The 13,609-nt window shown below is 41.0% G+C and overlaps 1 protein-coding gene across 1 annotated transcript in view; it reads right to left on the bottom strand.

Moving 5' to 3' along the window:
* Positions 1–12,836, bottom strand: part of PDE7A (phosphodiesterase 7A) — a 77,566-nt gene extending 64,730 nt beyond the window's left edge. The window contains exon 1 of the mRNA XM_074898887.1: positions 12,699–12,836. Coding sequence (XP_074754988.1) covers positions 12,699–12,836 — 138 coding nt within the window. The remainder of the gene's footprint in view (positions 1–12,698) is intronic.
* Positions 12,837–13,609: the final 773 nt, after the last annotated feature.

Below are 13,609 nucleotides of genomic sequence, written 5' to 3'. Positions count from 1 at the left end.
GATCAATATGTGCATTCAGCAAAACCGTATTGCTTTCAAAACAATCTCACAAAATGCATAGGGAATATTCTGCCGTCAAGCACTTCACACAAATTATCTGACCTTCACCTTCTCCCAAGGGGGACAAACCCCAGAAGGTGCTTGTGGCATAACACTCATACATTGCCTTTAGTCAGTCCTCATTCTTTGCTCTCACAAATATTACAAAGGAAACTTCAGTTAAGACCTTTACACAGCATGTTCTACAGCAAACATGAACTACTAAGAAAGGATGCATGCACATTACTACATTACTTTTTCTATCAACAAGTTTTACTTCATCTGCAGAACAATCATCTGCTATTGATCAATTCTCTTCTCTCCAATGTCAGCATGCATGATATGGAAACCAATACATTTATTGCCACAGCTTCTTCTCTTCTATCATGATCCAGAAAATGTATCAGCAGTATGGTCTATCTCATCTCCTGCATATTGGCGGTTCCCAGGAATGTTCTCATGCTGCTGCACTGGGCAGACCAGCATATGCCATCCGGACTCCCTCAAGGAACTTCTTCAAGGACAGGGGTTCGGTTCCACACAGGCCCATAACAAACCCACCCAGAAATACCTCCACAGAACTGGATGCACTTCAGGCTGAGATTCAAAATAATTCTGCCAATCAACATAATCAGCATACTGTGTGCTCTACTAAATTCAGCAGAAACGGATGGTTGAACAACTGTGCACACATGTACTCAGTCAATCCAAATTTATTTGACTTGGCAACTCAGTAACATAGAGAACAGCTATTATGGTATGACTGTCCTTGGCCTAAGACATACTTCAGGGCAAGCCCCACAAAGTTTGAAGGAGATATCTAACAACCAGGAATGTGGAGAAAGGGGGGGGGGGGGGGGGAGGGGAGGAGAGACAAGACAACCGAAGAGTACAATCCCAACAGTTACTTGACATCATCCTGAAGCACTTACAAAACTGTAAAATAATGTGCCTTTATCTATTGTTCATTCTGACCAAGTGCTTCTACAACCTCACTGTAAATGATAACAGCTAGCAATCTAATAAGTATAAACTTCTTGCTTAGAAAGATCAAATGAAAGCAACAAACCGGCCAGAAATTGATCTATTTAGGATATGCTTTTGTCCTGTGACTTGCTGGACACAGGATAACATGGTAGCAAGTGATACAATGAACACTGGGGGTTTTTTTCTTCTTTTCTGAATCTATGCAGCACCCACCATTATTCAGTTACCACATTCATATATATTTACATATTTATTTTCATATATATACACACACACACATACTAGCAAGCCTTTTAAGTATTCTACAAAATTCTTCAAAGACAAAAGGTAGGATTGATCCTCATGTTCTGACACATTTGATTTATAAACTGTAAATCATAGCTACTTTTCAGTAAAAAATGAAGAAAAGGAAGATATTTTCAGTTTCACATGAAAATAACCTTTCATTTGTGCATTATTTTTAGATGTACTATTCATACACAGGAAAAAAAGCAGCAAAATTTCATATTTTGAAATCTAGTAACCCAAATTTTCAAAATGGATGTTTTGCAGTTAAAAAAAGGAGGAAGAAATACAGATTCTTTTGACTTAGTGTACTTTTTTTCCCAAGCATTTGTTCAAATGTTACAATAACAACAGCCTTTTTAAAATGTTCTTTTTACCAAGTCAAATCTATCTAATATCTGAAAAATATAGAAGCGTGGACTCATCTAATAAAGATGAAATCACAGATTTTGAAGTTATGTGAATACTAACATATAAAAGACACAGGGTGCACAATGCTTTTTCAAGAATACTAAACAGCAGAATACAGTGCATTAGTTAATATGATTAACATCAGGGAATTATTCAGCCCACTCTTCTTTGGGGAGAAAGTGAAACAATTCCACACAGTTGTCAGCTGTTCTGGACATTCCTCCAACTGCAATGGAAACAACTTAAGTCAGTGTTGCCACACACCATGCTGCCTCTGAGTGCATGTCCTGCTCCTTCCCTTGCACCAACACTCCTCAGATTTTGCAAGAAAGGCAGGGAGAGCCAAATCAACAGAAATTTACTGCTGCGAAAAGGAAAGGGCTTTCTGATGCTGTAAGTCGGTAAACTACCTTTCTGCAGGGTCAGAGGAGTGCAAATGTCAGCACAAGAGGAGGACTAAAGATACACAGCTAAAAGCAATTACTGTGCAAACAATACTGCTTACATTTAACACCAAAAGTGCCTTGGAACTATGACTGCATCCATTAAATAAAACTCTTATCTGAAAAAGAAGAACTTCTGCTTAAAATAATACTAGCAATAAAAACTATAGCTCCAGTCAATGATAATCATCAATCACCATGCCTCTCGAAGCACTAAGCACAACATCACACAGTGTCAAGCAAGGTAGAATTAAAGAAATTGCCCTCTTATTTTTCATGACACATTAAATACAAAAACCATTGTACTTAATTTTACCAATTTAATTTGAGGACTCTCAGAAACAAAAGCCTTCTGTAATGTGTATTATCAAATTAAGAAATGAGCTTACAATCTATTCTTTAGTTCATCGATCTTTGCCTCTTCCCACCCTAACCAGACTCTCTGCCGCACCCAGCCCAAGAGAAATATCTGACCTCCTGGCTCCCAAACTGATTTCAATACAATCAGATTTTTCAATATATAGCCTCTTTCTACGGCTCTCCTATGAATACAACAGCAGTAAGGATAAAAAGTCTTAAACTTCATTAGTCATAATAGTCTTTCCTACTTAGTCAACCAATCATGAATAATAACTTCTCATCTAATCCTCTCAAATCATCTTTTCTAAAATGCTCATGAAAATGGATTAGCCTTGCCATACACAGCAGATTATTTCACTTACAGTTTATCGTATCAAAAGGTGGTAGGTTAAGAATTTTAACCAAGGGCCTTTTATTAGGACACAAAACATCCCTTCGGGCCTTCACTTAAGCTGGAGGGCATTGGCAAAAATAATGCCGTATCATCACATGAAAAGCACCAAGGCAACCATAGCTTCAACCATTCAGCACTCCTACAGAGATGAAGCCTTCCTCCTCCTTAGGAGAGTCTGAAACTCAATACAAATCACAGAATACAAGTCCAACACATTCCCTGCAAACAAAACTTAGGGAATTTAGTACCTGCAATTTTCTGTGTTTAACTTCTAGTCTTCCTTTACGGTAGGTTGCAAACTTCTCACTATAATATGAAGTGACAAAGACATAAGCATAGTGACTATATTCAGAAGAGAACCTGTAAAGGTTTTGAAAGGATAAGGAAAAAAACTCTGGGGGATAATTTTTTTTTTTTTTTTTAAATGTATTTGGGACATCATGGGATTCTCAAGGTAAAAACCTCAAGTTCACTTGTTCTTTTTTTCTTTTTTTTTTTTTAATTCAGGCAATAAATAAAGTTCTACCATTTCCTCTATCAATGTGTGGCTTAAATACTAGATATTTTATCTGGACAAAGATATAATCAGGTTTTGTCCAAATGAAAACAAGCTAGGAAAAGGTGATTAAATATATATATTGTTTAAATCCAGTGAAAAGTGCAGAAATTCCTATTATTGCCAAGCTAAAGGAAAGGTAGCTCAGATTTTACAGCAGAAGAAATGACAGAACAAAACTCCATAAAGTTACTCTCTAGATCTCTAATAAGCAAGAACATCAAGGAAAACTACTTGCCTTTACTCTCATACATAGACATTATTTGTTTAGCAGTCTCATATCATGTTTGCAACTGTAAAAGAAACTGTATCGATTTTTTTTTGCCCAATACCAGAAAGAGCTCAATTATTGCAGTTGCTGAAATCTGAAGTCTAAAATTCCACAGATAATAATCAAGGGAATTTAAGTACTCCAGATTCTTTGAAAACTGTTCACAGGCCTCTACCATTCCAAAAGAGAAGCTAAGACAGGACACTAATGACAAGACCCCTCCACCACCACAAATGCACATTTCAGAAGATTACTGTTGCACAGGAACTTTACTGAAAAGTTTAAAAAAAATGGAAGTGAGAGTTCATGCCTGACTAAATGTGAAACCTCCTCAGCACGCCATCAACTGCAACATCAATATATGGAGTGTTACTGCCTACAAGCATAAATCAAGAAATAACACAGGCCAGTGCCATTCCTGTCATGACAGCTATGATTCCTTCACTACTGGACTATACTATTAAAAAACCCAGTATTTTTGTAAGAGTGTTAAATTTTTCTGATCTAGATGTATAACTGAGTCCCTCAGGAAACCACTTGCTGTCAGCATCCCAACACCATAGGTACCCCAATTTCTAAGACAACTAGGAACCACCACATCAAACAAAGATGCTAAACATTTCCTCTTCCAAGGCTGATCCACCTACTGAAGTCCCAAGCTTGCCATTATAACCTTTTCCCTCACAGCCTTGGAAGAGGTTACTGTATCTTTTCCTTTGTTTGTTTGGTTTTTTTTTCCTCTTGGGATAGAATTGACCCCTTGCCCTAAAGTGGGCAACAGGTTATATTTTGCATGTATTAAATATCCAGTTTTACTAGTCAAAGTAGCCTCCAGCTATGTCTGCTATGGAAGAGAAGAAAAAAAATAAATTACTGGTAGAGGAAACAGCCTCTTCCCCTCCACATATCTCATCTGGCAGCAAAGACTGGAAGAAATAGTAAAATCTTAAGCTAATACAGAGCTATCTTCATTATCCTCAACATACTCTTTCTGATGCTCAGCAGGCAAAGAAGGGCCTGCTGCAAATTTTGACTCCTTCATGCTTTCAGCTAGGAGCTGAGAAGAATTTGCCTTCTACCTTGCAATGAAAAGCAGACTCTAGGAATCTCTTTAATTATAATTATTGTGGGAGTGTGGTCAGGAAGATAATAAATCAGATTACTGTTATCACAGGCGTACAAAGTGGGGGGAAGTGGGAAGAAAACAGGAGTCAGACTGTTGTAACAGAAATAAAAAATTCTCAGTATGGAAGGAAGGAGAGCAGGGAAGGTGAGATAACAGCCACAAATTTATTTTCAACCAGAAAGAAAACAAAATATTTGGCTACAAATTCCTTACAATACACCTAGGATGCCAACATAGAAATAAACAACTCCCCAACTAACCCTTAAATCCCGTTTTCCAGAACTGCATTTTTATAATAAAATATTTTGCCTTTGGCAGGTTGCCTTGCTGGATTACACAGGGTGCTTATTTACACTGCAGCTACTTGTTAATGACATAATCAGAACAAACTGAAGAAAACTTCACATTTAATGAAACACACACTCTTCCAAGTTTTCCTATGAGGATTTCTGTGCATAACACTGAACTGGAATTTTGGAATTTGAGAGGTCTAGGTTCAATTCCTGGTCCCAGACACATGCTTCCTGTAAAACTCTACACGCATGTACACACCAAGCATTCACATTGCATATACAACAGAATTTTCTCAAGTAGAATTGAACATTTCATTTAGCATTCATGAATGCACACAAAGGACAATTTGCACTAAATGCATTATTTTGTATGACTTTCAAGATTAAGATTAAACTCTTCAAGTTTTTAGCATGTCCTCCTTTCCTTCATTTACAAGGAAAGGATATTATAAACAACAGAATCCACTACACAGCTTTAATCATATCATGAGATACATTAATTTGTATCTTAGACAGCCAAATTCAAATGTGGAAAGTACTGATGTGTGTGTTAAAGATTTACACAGTAAAGGACAACCAAGTTACTTTGGTTTCACACTTCTGAGGAAAAAAAAAAAAATCTCATTTGAGCTGCCAAATTATTCACTGTTTCCATGCAGATTCAGTGAATTTTTAAGAAAGGCAAATACAACAAGTTTAGTCCAATCCAAAACACGTTTATTATATGAAAGCTGTAACCTGGCAGCACCTGGAAACAGTCATGAATCGGAGATCCTCTATGCTAGAAAATGACTAAGTGTATTCAGAAACCTACAATTTTAGCTGAAAACCAGCAGAAACTCAGAGATCCTGAGTGACAAGGGAAACACAAGAAAACAATAAGCCAATGGCCACTGACGGAGAACTGTTCTACAAATCACCATTCTATTAGCAGGGCTTTTTTCCCCCCTTCATGGGTTTAGAGAAAATAAAAGAACTGAAGAAAGAAGGATTCAACTGCAAATGTCCTCAACATTATTTTCACATGCCAAAACAGCAAAACAACAGAAGTGTCAGAAAATTACGTTATTTTTATGATACTTAACGTGTAATTGAGCATATTACCATACTGACTCAGAATTAACGTAATTTGTATACTGTGCTTCTCTCAAGCAACCTAAAAAACAGATTTACTTAGCAAACTGCCCTGGTTTCAGCTGGGATAGAGATTATTTTCTTTTAGTAGCTGGTACAGTGCTGTGGTTTGGATTTCGTGTGAGAATAATGATAACACACTGCTGTTTTAGTTGTTGGTAAGTAGCGCTTATCCTAAATTAAGGATTTTTCATTTTTCCGTGCTCTGCCAGCAAGCAGGTGCTCACAAGGCTGGGAGGGAGCCTGTCCAGGACAGCTGACCTGCACTAGCCAAAGGGATATTCCATACCATAGAACGTCATGCTTAGTGTATCAACTGGGGGGAGTTGGGGGGGGGGGGGGAACTGATCGTTGCTCAGGCATCAGTCAGCAGGTGGTGAGCAACTGCACTGTGCATCACTTGTCTTTTCTCAGGTTTTATTTTTCAGTCTTTCATTCCTTTTCATTACAATTATTATATTTTGTTATTATTAGATTTTACAGCAGTTATTAAACCATTCTTATCTCAACCCAAGAGTTCTTTTTTTTAATACCTCCCCCCATCCCACTGGAAGGGGGGAGGAGTGAGTGAGCGGCTGCGTGGTGTTTAATTGCTGGCTGGGGTTAAACCATGACACAAAATACAAGGGTTTTTTTCCAAGAAAAGCTGCTAACAGACATACCATACAAAACACTTCCAACTCCAACAACCGATATTTGCATTGCACTACTACGTTATTAGTTCATATAGAATATTGAATATTCATATACTAATGCCAATTCCTTGTAAAATTGTTTTATGGTTAAAATTCACTATTTCACAACCTTAAGGGCACACAGCTACAGCCTCTCTTTTCAAACCAATTTCTTTTTAAAGATAGCATCAGAAATTCAAGTTCATACAAAGCACAAAACATACTATTACACAATCTGGACAAAGAAGAATTGACTTCTAATTAACAGGGACTTTAAACTCTTACTCTGCTTAGATCTTACACAGGCAATTATAGGCCATGAAATAAGCTGCTACGACCTTTTGCAGAATGAAAATACCAATATTGCTTTACACTACAACATATGAAAAAAGTTAACTGGTCATAAAACTCAGAGAGCATTTTAAAAATGAACTGCCACATAAAATTACTGTAGTGCATGAAATCCCCAATCAGAACTTGTCCGTGCTGTGCGTAGAGCCAGTCAGTCTCTGCCTCTCATATGAATAGATGCAATCTCAGCAACCAGACACAATAAATACAAGATGAAGGGAATGGCAAGCATAGCAGCAACACACAGAATTAATTCCAGAGGCTAAGAATCACAGCATGAAAATTACTTCGTTATTTTAACTTGTTAATTATTCATGCAGCAGAGATATGGGAAATGGCAGGAGAAAGCCAATAAAAGAGCAAGCAACTGAGAAACACTGATGGAAAGGATTAGAAAGATATAGAAGAAAAGTTACGAAAAACAGCGGATGAAGAAAGGAAGGGGTTTAGGGTAAGGTTCCACATTCAATATCAGGGCCAACCTAAGGCATTCCTTCTCTCTCCCCATTGCTCATTACTCGTGGTCTAGCATTGTGGCATACTGCTTCCTCCTTACTAACAGGCACAATCATTTGTAAAACTGTACTATGAGTCAGCCAGCACTGAAAAATAACCTGATTTTTAAAAAAAAAGTTGACACAACTAAGAGGAAAATGCAGGAACAGAAATGAGCAGCTGCAAGGGAAAAATAGGTCATGCCAACACTTCTCCCAGCAAAAAGGTGCAACCGTGGGATTAAAGACCAATGCCTATGTTCAGACCATAAATATACAGCTCTCAACTATATCTTGTAACTTGCAATACCGTATGCAGAGCGAAAGATGTATGGATCACATCAGGTGACAAACACTGAAAAGATGATTTACACAGCAAAAGGTAGCCAAAGCACTTAGTTGAATTTGGTGAACATTTTTCAGAGGAAGCATGTACTTTCACTGAAGAATCCACCAGTGCAGTATACTTTCAGCTGCTCTTAGTAACTTTTTTTTACCCAATACATCCTCTTAAAGTCAAATCTGGGATTCCGTGCGCATGATCTGCAGTCTACTGTTCAGGTGTGTATCACATGGGGAGTCACAAAGCAGGATGCTATACAGCTTAAATGCATGAACTGGAGATGCAATGAAGAAGGATCATGAACTAGTTTATCAAATTCCAGGTAGCACTACATGGTACTACCTGGTACACAGTAATACTTGGTACTTCAGGTAGAGACTTAGTGCCTACATTTCTGAGATTCAAATGGAGACGTCTATTATTTGCTTCATTCCCTCTCCATGCAATCTGATCCTCAGGAGATATCTTTATCATTATCCGTTTCAAACATTTAAGGACAGAAAGGCCAAAACTAGATCTTTACTTCTATTCAGACACTGCTATAGATACCACTGATGCCATTTGCCATTTTTAGAGATGCTGAAGACAGTGCAGAACCAGTTACAAGGTAGAGGAATAAAAATAAGTCAAAAATAGCAGGTTAGGCCAAAGTTTTCTTACTTGTGATACGTTTATGTCAACTCAGCTTTTGTAGGGAGCACAACACAGGACACTGATCACAGCTATGTTTGTAAAGTGGTTTTCATTATTTAAAAAATCAGACTAAAAATTTTCACACTGAAGTACAGTTTTAGAAACTTTTTACTACTATTACAACACAAGTTATAAATCAGATGAGCAAAGAATCCAGAATTGTTCTCTGAAAGCTCAGCTTTAAAAACATTTTGTAACATTTGGAAGGAACACCTTAAATGTACGATCCAAGGTACTACTTTAACATCTACCTGATCTCACAGTGAACCTAAATTCAATCTCATCAGTTTGAAATGTCCTAGTACTTTCACCAGTTACCTATTCAAGTGCCCTTAAAAACAGCTTTTAACACTAGTATTTAAAATTATTTCATGTTCAAAGACAATTATTAACTCAAACAATTGTATAAACCCATACAATAGCAGCTTTTCACTTGACTGGACTTGAACAATAAACAAATAACCTCCAGGTAACAGATGTCACTTCTACTATTTCTTTAATTTCCAAGTATTAACAACAAAAAAGACAACTACAGGAAAATAATTCATACATAAAAAGAAAACTGCAAAGAGAAAAGGAGTAAGTTTTTCATCTACGTTTACTGGAGCTAGTAACAGCTATAAATCACCGCAAGGATGATCTAAATTCAATATTAGGAAAGAATTCTCTTAGGACAAGAAAAGTATTACTAAGAACAGTTGTCTAGTGAGACTGTGTAATTTCTATTATTTGAGGCTTTTATGGGTTTCAAAAGGCTAGTGATACCATCTTTTCCTTTAAATCTGTTTGACAAACTTCACTGTCTATTTTATTCAAAGAGATGTCAGGCAGCTACCCAGTTTCCTGCTTGTGTTTTCTGCTGTTTTAGTGAACTGAATTCAGCAAACACCTGACAAGCATCAGAGATGGTATAGAGGAAGTAGTAATAATAGGTGCCCAATATCAGGACTTTAACCTTCAGTAATAATGAGTTATGTCAGCTCACCGCATCTCCTAAGACTCTATCTTAGAAAACAGATTAAGCAAACAGATTAGACAAACATCTGCTAATAATACTGTAAGTACAATTTATCCTTCCTGGGGCTGAGAGGAGCAGACCAGAATTCTCGAGGTCATTTCCAGCACCACTTTATTTAAGCTTTAAAAAAGCAACATACAGAGCATTTTGAACCTGTTTACTGAAACTTCACTTAATATATTAAAAGAGATAACTATTAGCTTACATAGCATTGTCACAATTAAATGCTATGTCTAATGTATCATGCATTTGTCTCACCTGTGCTTCCCATGTAAAATACCTTCATCATCATAGAATCACAGAATGGTTTGGGTTGGAAAGGACCTTAAAGATCATCTAGTTCCACCACCCCTGCCATGGACAGGGACAACTTCCACTAGACCAGGTTGCTCAAAGCCCAGTCCAACCTGGCCTTGAACACTTCTTCCAGGGAGGGGGCAGCCACAACCTCTCTGAGCAACTTGTTCCGGTGCCTCACCACCCTTGTGCTGAAAGGATAAGACTAAAATGTCTTAATCATCAATCACTTCTAATCTGTAAGTGGGAATTCAATTTTCAAAACCTTATATTTTTTAAGAACATCTGCCAAATGTGTATTAACTGTAAAATGTTGGCTGTACATACCTTCTTGAGTTTGCTAACACACATCTCCAGTTTTACTCTCATTGCTCAAAGCTAGTCCGAGCAGAAGGCTGAAAAAACGACAGACTAGTAAGGGTTCAGACCTCTTTGAACAGCAACAGAACTGGAATACTACGAGTCCTACAGGAGACTTGCAAGGTGAAGTTAAGTTCAGAAGTTACACAGAATCATTACTTTCACTGGTGATGCTTCTTAGTCTATCATTTACACCAGCCTGTGATTGCATGTCTGGTAGACATTCATATCCTATTGTCTGCAGGAGACTTTGGGGAAATTAAAAAAAAGAGATAAAGACAGTAAAACATAGTACTCTAATCAGCTGGCCAGTATTAGCAAAGACTTCTTCACTTAAATATCCTAATTCCCTTTTTAATGCATAGACTTACTTCCCTGGTTTATTCGAAAGAAATTGTACTTGGTCAAGCATACGTACAGGTTCCACTTTTTTTTCCGAGTTATTCAAGCACCTCTCCCTGTGACTAGCTGTAATATACCTGCAGCATATTGGTCAGAAAACAAGGAATCCATTAAGAATCTTGAAAAGCTGGAGGAAAAAAAAAACCACTTAAATGTCAACACCATATTCAATTTGATAAGCCTGTATACACTTCATGCGCCACCTGCTCTGGAGACCACAAAGGCAACAAATAAATACAGTATATCACTTTGAACATTTTGCCTACTCCTTTTCCCAGAAGACCATGAATGCTTCAACCAAGAGAGACTCTTATTTGCACAGGACAAAACAAGCTAAATTACGTTGGACTTTCAAGAAGGCTTATATGTATGGCTTATGGAAAATTCACCATCACCAAGTACAACTCAGATCAAGCCATAGAAATGGCAAACAGACTAACCCAGTTGTTACGTGGAAAACTAATTTGTCATAAAACCAAAGTTTTTGTCAATTATTACGTTCATACTTCGGAAGGGAGGGTTGTCAACATACATTCATCTTCATTTACTTACTAATAACTGCTTCCATATGCATTCAAATTCATGGTCATTAACACAGTATTTTGTTAATTCTTCCTAATACTCATACAGAGCTTCACTGCTACCAAACCAGGGACAAAGCTCTGTATTTTCTATACTTGCATCTATGAAGCAGAGCAAGTCATGAAAAAGCAGAATAACTTAATAAGATACCCCAAAAATACAAAAAACGACCATTACAACACCTTCTGTAAGGTCAATGAAGAACACTGAAGCAGACTTTTTAATCTAGACATTATAGGAAATCCCTAGAAGCCAAAACCGGCTGACTTCCCACCAAAACACATGCTTTCCACCATAATTCCAGATTTTCTCCAGAGCCTTCAGCCAGAATATAATTTTATCACAATTTGCTGGGAAACCATACTTATTCATATCCAGAAATTTAGGACAGTGTTCACAAGAAAAACCTCCCTTTTGTCCTGACAGTTATAATGACCCTTTTTGTAGTATTTCCAACACGATCAGATGAAACAAAATACAGTACAGTCCATCTTGTGACTGATGTAATGTGGGCAGGGAACAATACCATGGAAATGAAAAAAGCCAAGGATCTTTGTCTCTTTCTAGACCGATTGCCAGGTCTTAATAGTTGGAGGGAGAAATAGCTTAGCATCCCAAATAAAGCACTGCAGTGCATGTTCATTATTTCAGTAAAGTCACTGCAGGTTTTGGCAACCTCATAGGAAACTTAGACCCTTCAAAGAAAGCCCAAGTTAAAAAGCTAGAAAACAGCCCTAGTTTAACAATTACAGGAGAGAAAAATAATTCACTGGCTCTGGAAATCAACCCCAAGGAGTTCAGCGCTCGCATTACACCCAATGCTAAAAAGGTAACCTCGACAATAGCTACCCCAAAACCTATAAACCGTCGTATTTTCTCGCCACCGCCACGGGCATTTGGTAGCGGGCGGGGAAGGCGGGACCGGCGGCTCGGCCGGGGAGGCAGGCCGGCCGCCGGCCCCAGCCGCCGCCGCTCTCCGGGCGCCGGCGGGGGCAGCTCGGCCGCCAGCCCACCCCCGCCGCACCGCTCCGGCACCACCGGCTCCCCGCTGACACCAAAGGCAGGCCCCGACGCCGCCCGCCCGGGCAGGGGACTGGCGGGACGCGCAGCCGGCGCAGGACACCACCTCCCCCCCGCCACCGCCGCAGAGAGGCGGGAGCCGGCGGGCCCGGTGGCGGTGCCTACCTGCGAGAGTTGCCGGGGGTTGGGGCAGCCGAAGAGCGCGGAGCTGGAGCTGAAGCTGATGGCCCCTCTGCGGCTGAGGACGTGCTGCGGCACCGGCCTGTCCAGCGGCAGCACCGGCAGCTGGTAACATACTTCCATTGAAGAAGCCTCCGTGCGCCGACCCGCCGCAGGGCAGCGGCCTCGCCCGCCGCCGCACCTGCCCGCGCAGGGCTCGCCGCAGCGGGGCGGCGGGGGGAAGCCCGCGGCAAAACCCCGCGGGGGCCCGGCGCCTCCTCACCGCCCCCGCACCCCCCGGGGGGTCGGGCCGGGCCGCGCCGGGCCCCGGGCCTTTGTCCTCCGCCGCCAAAGCCTGGCGGGAACCGCCGCCGGCAGCGAGGGGGAGGCGGCGAAGCGGGACGCCTCTTTCAGCGCCCGAGGCGGCGAGTCCCGGCCCGGGGCCCGGGGCCGTCGCCGCTCCCTCGGCCTCGCTGCTGCCGCTGGCGGGAGCCGCTGTCAGCCCCGCTGCCCGGCGCCGCGCATGGAGGCGAGGCCGGCCGGGGGGGGCCGCTTTGGGTGAGACACACGCCGCGCTCCCCCCTATTGTCCGGCACGGCCGGGAGGAGGAGGAGGAGGAGGAGGAGAAGGAGGAGGAGGCGGAGGCGCTGCTGCCGCACGGCCCCGCTCCGCCGGGGGGAAGGGGCCGGGCCCTCGGAGAGGAGACCCGGGGAGGAGGGGGAGGAGGGAGAAAAGAGGAGGAGGAGGAGGAGGAGGGAGAGAAGAGGAGGAGGAGGAGGGAGGAAGCCTTCGCCCCGCCCGCCCCCACTCGGAACAGCCCCGAGCGCACTGGCCCAGGAGGAGGCACAAGCCCGACGGACTCTGCGTGGGTCGCGCGACTGGCGACACGCAGAGCGTCATCACGTAACTACCCACTC

Source organism: Athene noctua, chromosome 2 (genome assembly GCF_965140245.1).
Source record: "Athene noctua chromosome 2, bAthNoc1.hap1.1, whole genome shotgun sequence".
NCBI lineage: Eukaryota > Metazoa > Chordata > Aves > Strigiformes > Strigidae > Athene > Athene noctua.
This window is presented reverse-complemented; position numbering and strand designations above follow the sequence as displayed.